Below are 18,393 nucleotides of genomic sequence, written 5' to 3' on the forward strand. Positions count from 1 at the left end.
CTCTGCTGTCTAGAGGAGGGAAGAATAGGACAGGCAACTGAAGAATACTCATTAGAACAATCTATGCTGTGATGACCTTACAGCAGCAGTGAACAATAAGATGTACTGAAGAATAATCATTCTGATTGTGTGGATGTTCCCAATTGTAGCATTTCAATCAACAGTTAAAGATTGACAGATGGGCCACTAAACCCCAGTATTCAACCAAACAAGTTTTTCACTATTTGTTGATGAGTAAACAGGACAACTCAAAAAGCACAGCTCAGAAGAGAAGCTGACTAATACCAGTTGCAGTTTTTTCTTCTCCTCATCCTGAATTTTCTCCAGTAGTTTGACCACTTCCACCTGGTTATAATCATCTCTGAGTCGATCCCTGATTGCGATGACATCGCTGGAGATTCTCTGGAACTCCTAACAGATAGAGCAAGAAGAGTGAGACACTTGGAAGAAGCAGAAACTTTTTTCATGCATTTGATCATACTTTACTGTCCATATCATAACTGAATACACATGAGGGGACAAGCATGAATCACACAGAAAGATTTGTGTATTAAGTAGCATTTACCGCATTAAAAGAATTATGTTAAACTGATTAATCTAACAAGAATACACACCAAACTGTACTTTTTCAAAAATGCATAATCATGGCATCACATATTGACTTTAAATTGAAGATTTCTCCCAATTCAAACAACTAAGAAGTACATTGTAAGTCCCAAAGACATGTTGAATGTTACAAATTGACACTGGCTTGCATGCATCCACTAAGAGAGTACTGACCTGTGTGACATCATGCACAAGTTGACGGTATGGCGCAAAGTCATAATTTGGCGATGTGTTCAGGTATGTCTCAAAACCCCTGTATTAGAAGAAAAAGGTCTTTATTGGAATTTTGTTCTATATATAGCAATACATATATTAGTAAGTCAAGTCATGATTTTAGCACTTATATCTTAGGTGCATTGACCCAAAGTAAAAGATAACATGTAAAACAGTTAATGTAAAAAGTTAATATCACCAATGATCTACTCACTCCTCAAACCTGCGGTACACTTTGATCCTCTCCTCCTGTAGACCATAGAACTCACGGATCAACTGATGACACTCTGAGCCCTGGAAGAATATGGCATTGTATTATATACTTTGGTTTTAACCTCTTGCATAATACTAGTATTTGAAGTATCTAAAAAGTGTGATTAAAATATTAATTTGATATTTTAACCACACTTTTTAGATACTTTGAATACTAGTATTATGCAAAAGGTTATCAAATGTTCAAAGAAGGAAGTCCATTGATCATACCAAAACTTGGGGACGTTTTCCTATTATCATCTAGGTATTGCCTCCAAACTTTCACAGAAATCAGTCCCCGAGCAATTCTAATAATTTCTATACTACATTAATTGTGTTGATGTTTAACTTTAATAGATTTACAGAGCCCATAACAATGTTCAGCGTTACACAGCACTTTTGCATTTAGTTGATTTGCAGCACATGTGACGTTGCTGAATGACCAATTCTGTATCTTACAAAGTTTGCATACAACAAGAAATGTCCCCTACCATTTTTGTCGCCTAGAGTGACTCTGTGTGCTCAAAAACCACGATTACATTCACAGGATAGAAAATTCAGCTGCACACATGCTCTCAAACCCGGAAGTGAGTTCTTGGGATAGTCTATTCAGTTATCAGGGTTGTCTTAGAAGTACATTAAAAATCAAACTGCCTTTGACAAGATAGACTTTATTACATTACTATCATATGAAACTTACGTTCATAGTCTTTATAACAAAAATTGAAAAAGTAAATGGGAATATAATTTTGAGTTTCTACAAAATATGAATTTCCCCCTGTGCAATTGGTATCGTCAGCGCTATGCCCGGCGGGAAGTAAACAACATGGCGCATGTTTACAGTTGGACATCGAAGTTTGTCCGCGTTTTTAACACCGGTTCACAGCCGTAATGTCCGGATTTAGCTACCCATACAGGACACAAAGGTCCAGGTAAGCAGGTGGAAGCTTTTAGGTGTTCTTGATCTCTTTAGATCTACCTATATTATGAGAAATTGAGGTCAGATGTGATTGTTTGCTAAGACGCGTGCGCGCGTTGCTTGGTTAGTAATTATATTTTCCAGGCCATGCGGACAAGCTTTGATTTTCTCACTTTTTTTTTGCAAAATTTCACTCATCAGATGATACCAGCTTGTTCTTCCCATGTATGTTTGGCAAGTTTCCTGTGCATCCTAGCGTAGTTCTTGTTGTATAGGGTGTTTCAAAGTTATCCTTTTAATAGTTGTCAGTTTGCAGACAGTGCCCTGACTCCGCAGGGGGTCAGGTGAGCACAGGTTGACCGATAGCCAGGTGTGTGTTTGGCACGTGGCGTTGTTGTGGCAATTTCGGTTCTGTTTGTTGACAAAACCACAAGGAATGTGTACTACCCTAAGGAAGCTTTGACATTATAATTTGTTAGACGGTCTACTGCTGACTTTTGGCTATTCATCTTCATTTCCTTAATTTGCCCTTTTTTCCACGGTATTTCAATTAAGGCTCCTAACTACACAACAACAACTACACATTGTATTAAGGTTTGAGCCACAACAAAGATAACGTAGAAATGGAGAACACACAAAGTTGACAGTTATATGACTCAGTCATGTTTGAATGTAAATGAAACTTCTTGAGGCAATAATTGCATGTAAACATTGTAAACTTTATTGGGTATCTTGTTGGAGACATTCTTGTATAAAAACCTGACGTGATAGCCAGGCCAGGTAGACAGGCCAGGTAGCCTGGCCCGGTAGACAGCCCAGCCTTTTAAGCGAACCCAACGATTGGAGTAGCACTTGTTTGATCAGGGGTTGTTCCAGTGTTGGTTCTGTTTGTATAGGGTCGGCTGAAGTGTTTGAAGGTGGGCACACTAACGTTTCCACGGTTTCACGCCTCTGGCTATCATTAGTTTCCACTTCATTACTGATGTTATACTGCATTTACAGCATGTACGTTCACAGCAGTTATTACTCCCTATAGTATTATGAAATTTCCAAGTAATGGTGACTGAGTGACTCACAATCTTGCAATGTTTGCAAATAAAACAATGATAGTAACACAATGACAGAGCATATGTCTGGACTGGGGTGTGGGAGGTCACACAAAAATTAAGAGCACCCCAAAAATGTTGGAATTTACAGTATATTCATACCTTGTAAGGCATGCTTTTGTACACTAGGCTCATGTGGTTGCTTTAGAAATGGTGAATTCATCCCTCCAGATTTTAACTTTCAGAGTTGATACGTCATAGTTAAGTTACCACAGAAATGTATCAAATGTTCACGTAAATTCACTTACTATAAAGCACTATGTTGTATCATGGTTGCAATCCAGAACTTCATAACAAAGCAAATTTACCTGTTCCTGCCAGAAGTTCCATGTTTAATCAAAAGCTTACTACACTGTTTGTCAGCAAAGTTGTCTCCTCACTTCTAATGTCTGATGTCTGTTTCCAATGTTACATTGTATGTGGTGTATGATATAGTCATTATGTAGACTGGTCAAATTTATTATTGTTTGAAATGCCTTGTGTGCATAGATCACTTTGACAAGTAAGCAACTTCTGTTCCATGTTGCAAAATATTTTAGTTGAATGTACAAATGCCCACAGTAGGTGTTTAATCATCATTATTGAAACCTACTAGTAGGTACTGTTGTGGAATTAATTACACAATTACAGGTAGTTGATTGACAGTATCTTGGTCACATGATCTTCCCATAATTTGTCTATAATAACAACTATCACATACCTCCTGCTCAATGTAACTTACAATACCTTAAGTGTGTATTGACTTGTCATCAGCCTCAATCTGCACAGTTACATGTAGTATCATTTAGTTTTAGGGAGTACTACCTAACAAGGTATATTTAACATTATGAGCTTATAATGTCAGATTCTTTAAAAACATTTTTTAATATGATATCTATTTAGGTCATCTGGAAGGGGCTATCTCTTTAATTGGACACATGAATCAGTAATGTCTGTAGACAACAAGGACTGTTGGCATCGCTTCGTTTAGTTTAGGTAGAGCTAACATCTCTTTTAAAAGTCGTTTTGAATGTATCAGTAGGTCCTTGCCAAGTATTTAGTAATGTGTACTTGTGTGAAGCAATGTTGTTTATAACTGGGGTGATTTACAACTGTGTATAGCTTTAAGTTAAGATAACACTTTTGCCTACCATTACACAGTCCCTGAATGAAGTAAAATGGCGCTGGGTGACCACAAGGCTGAGTCCGAGACACAGGAGAACGGCCACGCAAATGGCGAGCTGTCTCCTACCAACTTCTCCGTTCCTCCGCGTGAGCGGCCCATGATCCACCGTGCCACCGACGCCCCATTGTGCGAAAGGTGCCGTGACTTAGAGCTGACGTTTTTCGACCCAGACTGCCCGGGATGCCAGCTGCTTCTGCAGGACATGAACCTGTCAGTCAGTCAGATCTTCGCCATTATCAGACAGTGGGTGCCGCAGGTACAGCGGAGGATAGACATTCTCGGAGAGGAGGTTCGTCATTTTGGATTAAGTATAAAGAAACAACATCCAATTTGCATGTAATTTGCCAGGAAGAACATAAAAGCAATGATGGGAAAGTCTGTATATTGCACAGTTTCAAGAAGTCAATATGGTCCAGTCACTCCAGTGCAAGTTTTCCTCCCAGCCCTCTTAGTTTTTATCCATGCCACTCTTGCTCTAGACAATACTCTCTGTTTTTGGTAACTTGTTTTGCCCCTTACAATAGTAGCATTCCAAAGGATTGTAACACTAACATCAGTAGTCGTGTTATTATTTACCCTTAATGGTAGCGGTTAATCTTTTTGCAGGTCCTGAGAAGGGGAGCTCATGTGAACGATCGTGATGGCTTGACTGACATGACGTTACTCCAGTATGCCTGCAAGGCAGGTGCAACTGGGATTGGCAGTGTTGAAGCAGGTGACTTTTAAGAGCCAACTCTATTCTGCATATTTTTTTCTACTTCTCTGTTTCCAGTGCTCAAAATACCCCCTTGCACACTTGCAAAGGCAACTGTGAGAAGCAGTTGCTTGGTGCAACTTAATCTTAAACCTAGGTAGCGCAGTGTGCAACCGGAAATTCTGCAGTTGGAACACCGCTTTCCCCCCACCTACGTCCACCTATGTGCATAAGCTTTTGCATTTATTTCTTGATAAGATAAGATAAAACAGAAGTAGTTACATGTAACTGGAAGAAAAGATAATGCATAGTAGCTGATTTGAAGAAAGTAATAATTTGGAAGTGAGGCAACCTGAAATGTCGATTGCGCAACCTGGCTTTTGACTCAGGTTGCCGCCTAGGCACCCTGACTGAAAGAAGTATTTGGAGCACTGTTTTTTTCTAAACCTTTTAAATGACACCAAAAAAATGCACAGAATTTTCTGCTTCAAAATGCATGATAGAGCTTATAAGATAAAGTCGAAAAAAAAGAAATTCCAAAGAGATTCCACAACTTCTGTCTGCATTTCCAGCATCAAGACTGGCAGAGCTGCTGATCTCCAAGGGCGCAGAGGTCAGAATCCGCTCCAGATGGACCAACATGGCCGCCCTCCACTATGCAGCGTACTTCGACGTGGCTGTGCTGATCAGCATGCTGTTAAAAGCATCTGGCGGGAGAGGTAAGACTGAGAGGTTCTAAAGCCGGGCTGAAAATCTGTATTGAAAATGTCCTTGGCTTTTGTCATTGCCCATGTCTCATACATTATGTGAGAAGCAAACCCTCTGACAGGTGTCTGCTCCATGCCAAACCCATAGATGAGAAGTTGCTAATGAATTATGGATATGAATTTGAAAATTTTGAATTGAATATTGGAGGTAATCTGCTATCAAACTACTAGGTCACCATTAGAGTTAGTTAGGTCCTCTTATACAAGTTTGACTGTACTCGCACCCCCTAGGTATGCCCAGGGTTAGATAGTGAGGTTGAAAATAATTTAGCATTTTTGCTTGTGTTTTGTGAGTGGAAGATCTTGTTGAACCACCTTTTTGGTGCAAGATTTGCAAGAGTAATTACTGCACTACCATATATTTACAATGTGTGAAAATTAGCCATATTATCATTATTATTGTAGTCACAATCATTAGTAATTGCACAAAACGTAGGAAGTAAGCAGTGTTTCTGGGAATACTCAGGTAATTTATGCTCTAGAAAACCCAGCTATTGGGTCGGAGAACAAACCTTGAAACATTGGACCATGATTATTTCTGACTTTTTATGGCCCCTTTGATTGCCACCTGTTGCTAACACCTGTGTCAGGTGTGTTAGTATGGGGATAGTCTGGAGTAACATCCCTGTCCACCTGGTTCTACGCTTTTACTTTGAAAACTCCGGTAACATTTACCTCCTAAGTCTGTCCTACAAGTTACATGATAAATTTGTACATGTTTAACTTTAACTGCATTTCTAAAGCACCATTATTTGTTAACCTTCAGCATGCTAAGATAGCTATTTAGAACCAAATTTGCATTGCTTATGGGGTTAGGCAGCAGTGTGAAGGTCAAGTGTATATACATTTTTGTAGTTTTATCCAATTTAGTATACATACAAACTGTTAACTATTTTCTGACAACTTGTTCATGATGAAAGTCTTTGTTGTTACGTATATTTCTGGACCAGCCATGGTAGCGTTAAAATTTAATCTCTTTTTGGAATAGCATTTGACTTCTTAACTGGTTCTTCTGTGGGAAAATTGATATTGCTGCTGTGAAAATTGGCTGAGTTTGTGTGTGTGAATGAAGCAGGTGCCAACAACTGCTTTGCTTAAGGCTTTATTTACTCACCAGTTATTCATACCACAGGTGTTATCTGTACATGACTACAAAGCAAACTACTTCTTTACAACACGCTGACCCCCACTGTGCACTTCTCTGCTGAGAAGTTGATTTTTCTCTGTTGCTAGGCTTTGTCACATTGCACGTCGCAATCATGTCTCTTGTTTGAAAATCCAGTCCGTTACAAACTTTTGTTCTGTATGTTTGCACCAAGCAAACAGCTGTGACCTACATGTGTATGGAATGTTATAACAGTCTGTTTGAAAAGTTACTACCAGATTAGAGTGTTAAACGTTTGCAAACATATAACATAATCGTCACTCAAATACATGTACACAAGGAAAGAAGATACTGTAGTATGGTGGAATTACTACAATATACAAAGAATGGGAAAATTGTAGCTCAGGGTATCTTAGTGTAGTTGAGAAAAATAAGTTATACAGTTATACAGTTATAAGTTATACTGTATGATATAACAACCCTTTGTTTGAAGTAAAATGGTATCCTCCATGGATTTGGATATTTTGTGACTAGAAGAGTTCTGATCTTTTTTCAGCTGACTTCTCTCTCGGTTTCCTCCAGATGTAGATAACTTATGCCGAGAGTATGACAACGGCACGCCGCTGCACATCGCTACCACAAACCTCTGCTTCGAGGCTGCTCGCTGCCTCCTCCAACATGGCGCTGACCCAACGATAAAGGACGGAGCCGGGCGCACGCCTTTAGAATGCATTCCAGACACATCAGGCCTGGACGCCACGTCAGAAACTGCCATCGTTGCCACAAAAATGCGAATCTTGCTGAAGGATGCAGAGCCACTGACATTGCAGAAAAACGCACCTCAGTACGACATGCCGAGCTACGAGACTGTATCAGGGAAGGTGCTGCTGTCATCCAGGGGGCTGAAACTGGGGGAACGGGTCATCATCGGGGGAGTAAAGGCAAGTTACTAAAAAGCATGATTTTGATGTTTGTTGTCATAGAGAAAGTTATGCTCAGCATTATGTTCTATTGAATAGAATCTAGTTTGGCTTTTGATATGTGCTGATTGCTGAACATAAAAGATGAAATATTTTGATTCCAGGAACTTACTGTAAATGCAGAAATATTCGCGGTGGATTAATATTCGCGGTTTTCGCGGCGGCCGCTTCACCGCGAAATTAAATCCACCGCGAATATTTCGTCTGCTGGCGCCGCCTAAGGTGCCCCTTTTCCGCTCCATGTAAATACTACTACTGTCTTTGTCACTGTACAATGAAATGTTGGACATACTTACTAAGGTAAAGTCTTGACTGAAGACACACATGTAATTTTTTCATACGACCAACTGTATTACAGTACTGTACAGTATGTTCACCATGATACAAAGGTCGTACTACTGTATACTATTACGTATTGAGAGGGTAGATACGATTAGATCAGTAACAGTGGCTCACGCAAGAACAAGTCAAAAGCATGGAAACTGTTCTATCCGTCTGTATAGGACCCTTACCGGGTAACCAGAAAGTGTTTTCCGACTGGCGGTTTGTAGAGGCGCCGGGTTTTACACGGCAGTTCGTGACTACAGTGCAGTGCTGAAAATGCATTGAATTTCGCGGGATGGCGCTACCGCGAAATTAAATCCACCGCAAAATGTCCATTTTGCCGCTACCGCGAAATTAAATCCCCGCGAAATTAAATGCATTTACAGTATTTCAATGTTTGAATGGAAAATCTATAACAAATCAACTTCAATTGTGCACAATAAAAAGGCATGTAAGTCAGTTTAATTGGGACTGAAGCACCAAGAAAAGTGCCGGGATGGAGATTATTTCCCTACATATAATAACAGAATAAAGAATTTTTTTCAGATGGGCACGCTCCGATTCTGTGGCACGACAGAGTTTGCATCAGGCGTGTGGGCTGGGATTGAACTGGACGAACCTGAGGGGAAAAATGATGGCAGCATCGGTGGGATCTACTACTTCAAATGTGCTCCTAAACATGGTGAGACGTGTTCTATTTTTTTGTAGAACTCATAATTACATCAGAGATATAATGTTATACAGTTACACTTCAAGATTTGCTTTTGAGGAAGTTGGCGGTCATTGTGAGGCAACATTCTAGATGAGTTCTATGTTTTACATGGAAACCAATTGTTTGCTGTGGGTTTTTTTTTCACAGTTTGATAGAGCACTCTTGATATTTCCCTACAGGCATCTTTGCTCCCCTGTCCAAGATCACCAAATCTAACTCCCCTGCCACCACCCCTCGGGGCAGTCGTCCCTCCACCCCCCAGCGCCGCAGGCTCTCAGCACCAAAGATGGACTTCTCACACGTCACCGCTAGGGTGGAAACAGGTGGGGCAGGAAACATCAGGAAACAACAAATTCAGTCTTGGAAGTGCACTAAGTCTTGTCTTTTGATTAGGCTGATGATAACAGTTCTCATCCAATATGCACAGAAGACAATGAAACAGACTCCATATTAGCTTTCAGGAAGTGGTAATAGTAATCATTCAAGTTGCAAAGAAAATGTGTCCATGCCATATATTCTATTATGAATAATAGTAAACTAGACAGGTATTAAACACACAAAAATGTTCATGTTTGTCTCATAAGAACCAGGTTTGTTAATTGTTGTCTATAACATCACCATGACACCAGTATAATCTTAGTAGGTTATAATCCAATTTTTCCCTTCCTTTTCTCTTCAAGCTTTTTTTGGGTTCATTTGATATGAACTTTTCTATTGATTCCAGGACTTCGGAAGAGGTCATCCAGCATGACCTCTGAGCCTGGAGAGCTAGAGGTCGGAGACAGGGTCATCGTGGCAGGTCAGAGGACAGGGGTCATCAGGTTCAGTGGGAAGACTGACTTTGCTCCAGGTAAGGATGGAGACATGTTGGTAGTGATTATTGCTGGAGATGTAAGTGACAAGACTAGACAAATGCTACATGTACAAGACAATTTGGTACCTGTTGTGGCTGTATGATTGTACATGTGTCTGCATCACAAGCAAATCCAAATTCCATGCAGAAGTAAAGTAGAAGTAAAGTAGAAGTAAAACTTTCAGACATCTGACATATTGTGTACCCTTGTTTTCCCCAGGCTGGTGGTACGGTGTGGAGTTAGACAAACCCCGGGGGAAGAACGACGGCTCCGTGTCAGGGGTTCGTTACTTCAGCTGTGAGCCCATGAAGGGTGTGTTTGCACCCCCCTCCAGGGTCACAAGGTAAGTCAGAAACAAGAGTGGAAGCCCAGGTACAAAGATTTTCTCTAGTGGTTGTCAGGACCTAAATGAAATGGTTGCAGAGTTCATGAATTTTCTTTGATTTAGTCTACAAGTTACACAGCACTTTTTTTCTTTGATTTATCCTTTGTGCCTTTGATTATAAAATGACTTCTGATTTTATTGTTTACTTATTCCAGTTACATGCATGTGGCTAGCATAGAAAATATTCTTTATCATATTTGCAGACATATATTTAAACAATGATCATTGTTTTGTTTTTTACTAAGTTTGTTTTGTATGCTTCAGTTTTGTTTGGTCCCTTTTATTTCCAGAGCTACTCCCTCTCGTATGGGCTCCATGGAATCTTTGTCAAGTGTGGGAAGTGACAGTAAGTAGTCAAGTAAAGGTCAAAATATGAATGGGTCAAGGTCATGTATTTTTTTTTAGATTTTTGTCTCTGTTCTCTCTCTAAGTAGTCAAGTGAAGGTCAAAATATGAATGGGTCAAGGTCATGTATTTTTTTAGATTTTTGTCTCTGTTCTCTCTCGTTCGGTATTGGTGTTGTTTTCAACTAGTAATATCTGTACTGTTTGATTGACAGTTTCATCCGTCCACCGCACGGCCAGCAGCGCATCCTACAGTGGCCGCAGTCCGCGAAGAGACCGGGTCCTCCTACAGCGCAGGTTAGCGGTTATTGTTATTACAGACATACATGTGTCCTCCTACAGCGCAGGTTAGCGGTTATTGTTATTACAGACATACATTGTACATGTGTTGACTACACCTACAGCGCAGGTTAGCGGTTATTGTTATTACAGACATACATGTGTCCTCCTACAGCGCAGGTTAGCGGTTATTGTTATTACAGACATACATTGTACATGTGTTGACTACACCTACAGCGCAGGTTAGCGGTTATTGTTATTACAGACATGCATGTGTTGACTGTTCCTACAGCGCAGGTTAGCGGTTATTGTTATTACAGACATGCATGTGTTGACTGTTCCTACAGCGCAGGTTAGCGGTTATTGTTATTACAGACATGCATGTGTTGACTACACCTACAGCGCAGGTTAGCGGTTATTGTTATTACAGACATGCATGTGTTGACTGTTCCTACAGCGCAGGTTAGCGGTTATTGTTATTACAGACATACATGTGTTGACTACTCCTACAGCGCAGGTTAGCGGTTATTGTTTTACAGACATACATGTGTCCTCCTACAGCGCAGGTTAGCGGTTATTGTTATTACAGACATGCATGTGTTGACTGTTCCTACAGCGCAGGTTAGCGGTTATTGTTATTACAGACATGTGTTGACTGTTATAATTTTCCAAGCCTGACTACCATCCTTAGTAGTCACCACTGGCTCAGAGCCAGCATGCACAGTTATTATGGAGGAATATTCAGTCTAGTCTTTCCCTGCTTGATTGGGATTTCACTTGTTTCAAATGTCAGTGAAGCTAACGTTGTCTTCCAGTATTTAGAATGAATATTCCAAATAACCAGTAAACCACCTTTTTAAAAGTCTAAAACACCAGTTTTGTACAGCTGTTACAATGAAATGGGATTTGCGGATTTTAAGAATTTTAAAACCATCCTGAGAAATTGCCTGCTAACGTCATACCATACATCTGATACATCCAGGCTAATATTTTCAGTTAGTGATGGCTAGAACCTAAATGTCTTGAGTCTGTGTAGTCCACAAGTGAACAAACAAACTGTACTCACAAACATGTTGAAAGCTTTTGAACTTTGATATTGTAATTCCCCAGTGCCAAGGCCACCCCCTTCAAGAGATCCCTGAGCGGCTCGGGTCCTGTGGACTTCGCCCTGACGGAGGGGATGACGGTGCTGGTCTCGAATATTAATGAGCTGGGAACCATCCGCTATATCGGACCAGCAGACTTCGCTGAAGGAGTGTGGCTGGGTGTGGAGCTTAGAGCTCCAAAAGGTAACCAGTTGAGCTTCAACGTGCTTTACTAGTTGAGATGATGCTAGTCCATTTGCAAGAAGCCACCAAACAATCAGTAAAACCACATGACAAAAATTAGATTGGAAGTTGCCTGACAAAGTGTATAGTTTACGTAATGGCTGACAGGCTGAATAAAAGTTCAAAACTTGAAATATGCAGCTCCAGATGTTTTTCTGAGGAGGGACTGCAGTGTGCAAGATGTCGGTAGCTTGAGGGATGAATCTACTGTACTATAAAGTGTATACATAATCCTGTTTTTAAACATATAGAAAGTGGCAATTGTCACAGGTTTAATTTGATGCACTTACAACACGGTCTATATTTTTAACAAACCTTCCTCAAGAGTAGTAAAAGTTAAACTACATGATAATTATCAGCTTTGTAGTATAGTATGTTGTTTTATCAAGTGCAGATTATACATGTATCATTGTTACCTGTATGCCTTTAAAACATTGATTGACCCCCCTCAATGCATTGCAGGCAAGAATGATGGCTCAGTGAAGGGAACCCGATACTTCAGCTGCAGGCCGAGCCACGGGCTGCTGGTACGACCGAGTCGCGTGACGTGTCGCGGAATCAACGGCACCAAGCTGCTGGGTGGAAGAGACCAAAAGGGCTTTGGTCCGGGGGTGCGAGCTGACCGCAGCAGCGTGGACATGTCCTCCTCCTTCATACAATAGACTAGTCCTCGTGTATCCCATAAGCCACCTTGTTCAGGAGGGTTGAAGAAAACGAAATGTGTAAACTGTGGGGTGATTATTAGTTAATCTTGCTGTTCTATGGAGTAGTTTAAAGTTCAAATCGTACTGTAAAATGCCAAATACTTCTGACAATCCGTAGAAGAATCTCTGGTCTCACAACCAACATAGAAAATCACACGGTAGTCACTGAACCCGTTGGAAGAACAGCTAAGACTGACAGGGCCTTCCAGTTAAACTTAAACTTATTTCATTTATCCGTTCATAGCTGTTGTTGTTCGTGTAAGTTTTTAGTTAGAAATGACTGCAATCTTCTCCAGCCTACCTCAAGTCTTTTGTTTGTACAGAGAAATTTTGATTGTTTGGTTTTCAGTAGGAAACAGTGGCTTATGGGATACATTGTGACTGGCCCATTGTGCCCTATGGCTGAACCTGTAATCTTATATGTGTGTTCAGCACATGAGTGATGTGATGTTTGATAAAGACTTGAGTTTATCTTCATATGTAATGACAGAAGCCCAAAGAAAGAGTCTGGATGACGGTACTAGAGTTTGGTTTTAGGTGTGTATGAAATATATGATTAGAGTCTGAATCTGTAACAGTTGCTGGTTAACAATTCCTCATATAGTACAATCACAGTAACTTACAGTGTTTGTTTATGTCGTGAGATTTTTTGATATTCCATATAACAGACACTGAAGTGTTTAAGAATATTTTGGATCTGTGTCCTTCCCTTTATAGTAGTCTTCTCAGTGATTCATTGAAATTATTGTATTCTCATGAACATATCAGTGAAGGAAATTACAAATATGGTTTTAGTACTACTTTTTATAGTCTATCATCCTGAAGAGTGAAGAATGCTCTTGTATTAAAATTATCAAATTGATAACATTTGCCCAGAATTGATACTTGCAAAACAGTCCTCATGCCAGCCAACAAGTTCAGTTCAATATACAGTCAGTCACATCAAGGAGATTAAAAAAACATGGTCATGGTCATGGTCATCTAAGGATGTTGATTTGAAAGTACTTAATGCCCTTGAGGATCAGTATTTGTGAACATACTGAACTAACAATTATATTTTTCCTATCACATGAGAGAAGAGTGTTTGTACTTAAACATGAATGTCCCCTATGCACAATTTGTATAAGGCAGGTGTACCTTAATCCTGAAAAAATGTAGCTATATTTTGATGGAAAAATTCAGAATATGTTTCAACAAAGTATAAAGTAAGGCCGACTTCTCACAATTTGGATGAACAGTTTGTATCAGAAGTGGTATTTGTGAATGGGAATTTAGAGTATTTTTGTAGTTCAGGGTGTTAGTTATTGTTTCTGTATGCTGGTATATGATATTATGTACTGGTAGATGTCTTCATAAATGGGTATACCCCCTTTCCCCCATGTGGACTCTGATAAGTGTAGTTATCCATATGCATAGAAAGATGGCTCTAATACTATGATCCAACTCCTATCTGACAAGCGCAGCTCTGTTCCTCTGATGTATATATTAATAAGCAATCTTGGCTCATATCTGTATATTTAGTAAGTTTGGGATCACAGAAATTCAAAGTATTTATTCTTTGATAGTTTGATAGAACTAGTTAGGTAACTAGACCTCTGTTCAGATTAAATGTGGTGAAAACTGTCCAACATAGATGTATTGTGTTATAGGGTATTTTGCCTTGAAGTTAAAATGTTTAAGCTAGTACTTAACTTTGTGTTTACTTTGTTCACAAAGTGTTTAGCATAAGCAATGAAGTAAACAGCTCTCAGGTGTAGGTCTCTTCAGGTAGATACTGGTGAAAATATGATGTGGTGGCAAGTGTTCATATTAAGAAAATCCTGTTAGTTAGAAATAGGTCATATTTAAGATTTTATTATAGTTTCCCATATGAGACATAGCTCAACTATACATGCTGAGTTGCATCTTACACTATGTCCTGTTTTGTCATGAACTTAGATGTACTATGATTAGATCTTCTCTCAATAACCAGACCATGTTCTTGCCATGTCCACAGAGCGTTTTTTGTCAAGAATTGACAGTTAAGATGAACTGTGTGAAGATAAGCTGCCTTTTCTGTGTTATTCTGGTAACTTCATACAAAAGTGGGTCAAATGTATTTCAGAAAGGAGATTTTGTCCACTACATGCATGTATGAAACATGTCTCACTGTACAATCAGTGCCTGCTTCCTGAAATGCCTTTTCTTAAATAAAAAAAGATAGATGACATTCATGTTGTGGATTTATCTCCGTTGTCTATTGCTGTTATATCACTCTGTGATGCTGTCAACCACCAAGAGATTTGAAATACATATGATTTTATATGAACCATTTTTGTCATGTTTTTCTTGTGTCAAAATACGATTATCAGTTAAGGGACTCCGTGGGCAGGAAAAGGAATTGTGTATCACATTTCTACAAAATAAGATCTTGGTAGTTGTCATGGACATAGACAGATTGTCCCTATCAGGTACAGACGATTTTCACAGATGAATTGGGAGGAGGGGGTGTTTTTTTTAGATTTAAAAACACTGTGTACCATATTTGGGACTGAGCTTTCAGAAAGAAGGGACGGAGTTGCCTTGTCCGTGTATACATTTTGTATGGCAAAATTAATTCAATCTATAATTACAAAGCCGATGAACAGTCGAGTAAAAGGCCAAAGTTGTTCCATAAAACGAATAAGGTTTCTTTGAACGTTTATTCATGAGATTGAGAAGCTCAGATCGGCCGGTGTCTCCAAGCAGATGTTGGGTGAAAGATCGTAATGTTTTCTGAGTAACTGATGGGCTTCTCTGACAGCCCTTGTCCCATACAAGCAGATGAACAGTTTAGTAAAGGATCAATTTTAAGGAAAAACGTCCACATACATCCTTGACCCACTCATTACGTGAAATATATGACATGTACATGAATATAGGTGGCGCTTCAATGGGAGGACATAGCGTTACATGGGCTCCTCGGGCAGGCCCTAAAATTTAGTCTTTCTATGCTAAGTAGTGTCTTAAAGGTCATTATAGATGTATGTAAAAATGTCTTGACTACGTTGGGCGAGTTTTCACGGTCTTAAGCCTAACCTCTCGTGTGCATTGACATTTTGCAAGTCGGAACTACATACCCTAATAGAGCCCAATCTGCAGTACCACTCTCGACCGTCTCTTGAAAAGTGGCTAAAACGACCGCCAAATTGCCAAATTCCCTGCTTTTCGGGAATGGGGAAATCGTGAGAGGCTCTTAAAGGGGTTTGAACTTTTTCGGCATACTTGACTTTATGTTCGAAAATACGACCATTTGAAATTAAGAATACAATATTCAAGAGATTTCACAAATAAAACTATGGGATAAGAGGTCATAAATGACGTGTTTCCTTCACCGTTAGACGTAGTCGGGCGCACATGTCTACACTGACGTTCTGAAGAATACACATCCAAATTGCACTTTGTACTTTATGAGAGAAGTAGACGGTGAATAAATGCAACGGGAGACTAATCCTGACTGTTTATTGATCAGTAAATTCAATTTTTCTTTCAAACTACTGAAGGCATTTAGATTACTTGTGGAGAATTTGGCGTACTGCTAATAGACACAAGCTCTCATCAAAATAGCGTCAGATGTATTTCATGTCAGACACATTTATGCATAATATGGCATATTGGTGTAGTTATGTGTAATTTGTTGGATGTTCCTATTAGCAAGTATATTTCTTTTGTTGTGGTATGAAATAAACCACAAGTAAAACTCTCGGAGTCCTACTTAATGGCAAAGTCATAACCAATGTTTACAACATTTCCTACAAAAATGTCTTACATTTATTCAAACTTAACCTGGCAAGCAATTGCAAGGGTTTTAGAAAGTTTGGAGAAAGATTCTGTTAAGATGATATATAAATGAGTTACTTACATATCATTATTATCCGTCCGAACAGGAAATCACTTCCACCGTTTACAGTTACGGTTTTCTTGTCTATGTTGTTGAAATTGTCGAGAATAGTATACTTGTATATTTTACTAGCTTAGAACACAAAGTTCGGAATGTAGTCAAATGTACGTTGCAATTATGAATGTAGTCGTCTTATCCAACTAGCACTACGTTACAGTAATATTTTACTAGCAATACTGTTTACTAGGGAAACACAACTTGTAGATTTTATTCATGACTTTGTTATGATGAAGGACACAAAGAGTTTTCCTTGTGGTTTTCCTTGGGGTTTATCACACTTTGTTATATCAGCAGCTAATTGATTACACAAAACTCCTCCAATATATTATAATATGCATAAATGTGTCTGACCTATATATATGACGTTATTAGATAAAAGCTGGCATCTATAAGTAGAAAGTAGAAGGAGAAAATTATCGTGGATGAATTATGATAATGACCCGTTGTATTTGCTTTGTTGTATTTGCTACCGGTTTCTGTCACAAAATATGGCACTATCTTATCCATCATTTGATGCTTCAAAACCAGTTTGTAGCAGTTAGCTGCAGGCAAAACTTGTGAATATGAAAATATGAAAAGAATCTACATGTAGGTATATCTCCTACCATGTCAAATTTTTAAGTTAGAGATACCTTCATTCTGTGCTCCTGCTTTGGCAAAAATTCTACAAAATATTTTCAAACCATTTGATCCACCTTGGCAAATTCAGTAGCAAAGAAAATAAAGCCCATTACTTGATACATGACATCCTCTGGACAATATAATAAGAACTGACGATAACGCATAATGGTTTCATAAGTCAGAATCGACCATTGGATGGATGTGGTAGCCATTCAGAACGTGACAGATTACACTCGACCACTGGCAAATCTATTGGTAAATTGTAAAGTAAACATGTCATTTATGACCTAATATCCCACTGTTCCACTTGTAAATGTTCTTAAATATTGTCCTTTTTAATTTTGAATGGTCACAATTTCAAATAAAGCTAAAAGATTACAAACCCTTTGTGAGCCTTTCACTATTTCCCCATTCCCGAAAAGACGGAAATTTTGCAATTTGGAGGTCGTTGAAACCACTTTTCAGGGGACGGCCGGGAACGGTACTGCAGGTTGGACTCTATTGGGGTATGTAGCCCCAACTTGTAGAATTTTAAAATATGAGGGGATTAGGTGTTAAGTCGGTAAAAACCCTTTCTACTATGGTTAGACATATCTACGTACATCTGCAATGATCTTTGAGACACTAACGTTAGTTGACATTAAAGAATGGATTTTTAGGTATCGCGTGAAGAGCCTAGTAACACCATGTCCGTCCATTGAAGCGCCTCCTACAATCATGTCTACATCGTGTTTTGAGCATGAATTAAGATAATTAAGGATATATTTGGACATCGTCGTTTGTTTTCAACATCTTTGCCTTTTACTCAGCTGTCCATCAGCTTATATAGGGTAAGGGATTGTCAGAAAGCCCGGACGTCACTCAGAAAACGTTACGATCTTTCGCCCCAACATCTACTTGGAGGTCAGGGAGCTGTGCTATTTGAGACCAGATTTGAGACATTTCGCGGAAACTGTAAAATAGTAATGTATTATGAATAACAGTTAACGTTATTACAAATGTAAGCCCCCTTGTTGACTCCAATCCTAGTCCGTGCTTTCATAATGATAACCGAAAAACTCCCAGCATTTAACTCTCTGCGGTACAAGGACGCCACTCTTGCTCAGCGGAATAAAG

The 18,393-nt window shown here is 39.3% G+C and overlaps 2 protein-coding genes across 2 annotated transcripts; one reads left to right on the forward strand and one right to left on the reverse strand.

Moving 5' to 3' along the window:
- Positions 1-285: 285 nt before the first annotated feature.
- Positions 286-1,735, reverse strand: LOC118431884 (required for excision 1-B domain-containing protein-like; the record flags this gene model as incomplete). Its single annotated transcript, XM_035843302.1, is given in 4 exon segments — positions 286-411; positions 781-859; positions 1,034-1,113; positions 1,563-1,735. Coding segments are annotated over 4 exon segments (288 nt in total), but the record flags the coding sequence as incomplete, so codon positions are not given.
- Positions 1,736-1,868: 133 nt separating this feature from the next.
- On the forward strand, positions 1,869-15,030 carry LOC118431883 (CAP-Gly domain-containing linker protein 3-like). The gene is made up of 13 exons (XM_035843301.1): positions 1,869-2,003; positions 4,237-4,550; positions 4,868-4,976; positions 5,528-5,674; positions 7,410-7,768; positions 8,678-8,813; positions 9,023-9,166; positions 9,568-9,693; positions 9,917-10,040; positions 10,373-10,428; positions 10,642-10,723; positions 11,816-11,994; positions 12,496-15,030. Exons 2-13 carry the CDS (start codon positions 4,254-4,256, stop codon positions 12,693-12,695), a joined length of 1,959 nt encoding a protein of 652 aa, XP_035699194.1. The 5' UTR covers positions 1,869-2,003; positions 4,237-4,253; the 3' UTR covers positions 12,696-15,030.
- The last annotated feature ends 3,363 nt before the right edge of the window (positions 15,031-18,393 follow it).

The sequence above is a fragment of the Branchiostoma floridae genome, chromosome 15, assembly GCF_000003815.2.
Source record: "Branchiostoma floridae strain S238N-H82 chromosome 15, Bfl_VNyyK, whole genome shotgun sequence".
In the NCBI taxonomy this organism is placed as follows: Eukaryota; Metazoa; Chordata; class Leptocardii; order Amphioxiformes; family Branchiostomatidae; genus Branchiostoma; species Branchiostoma floridae.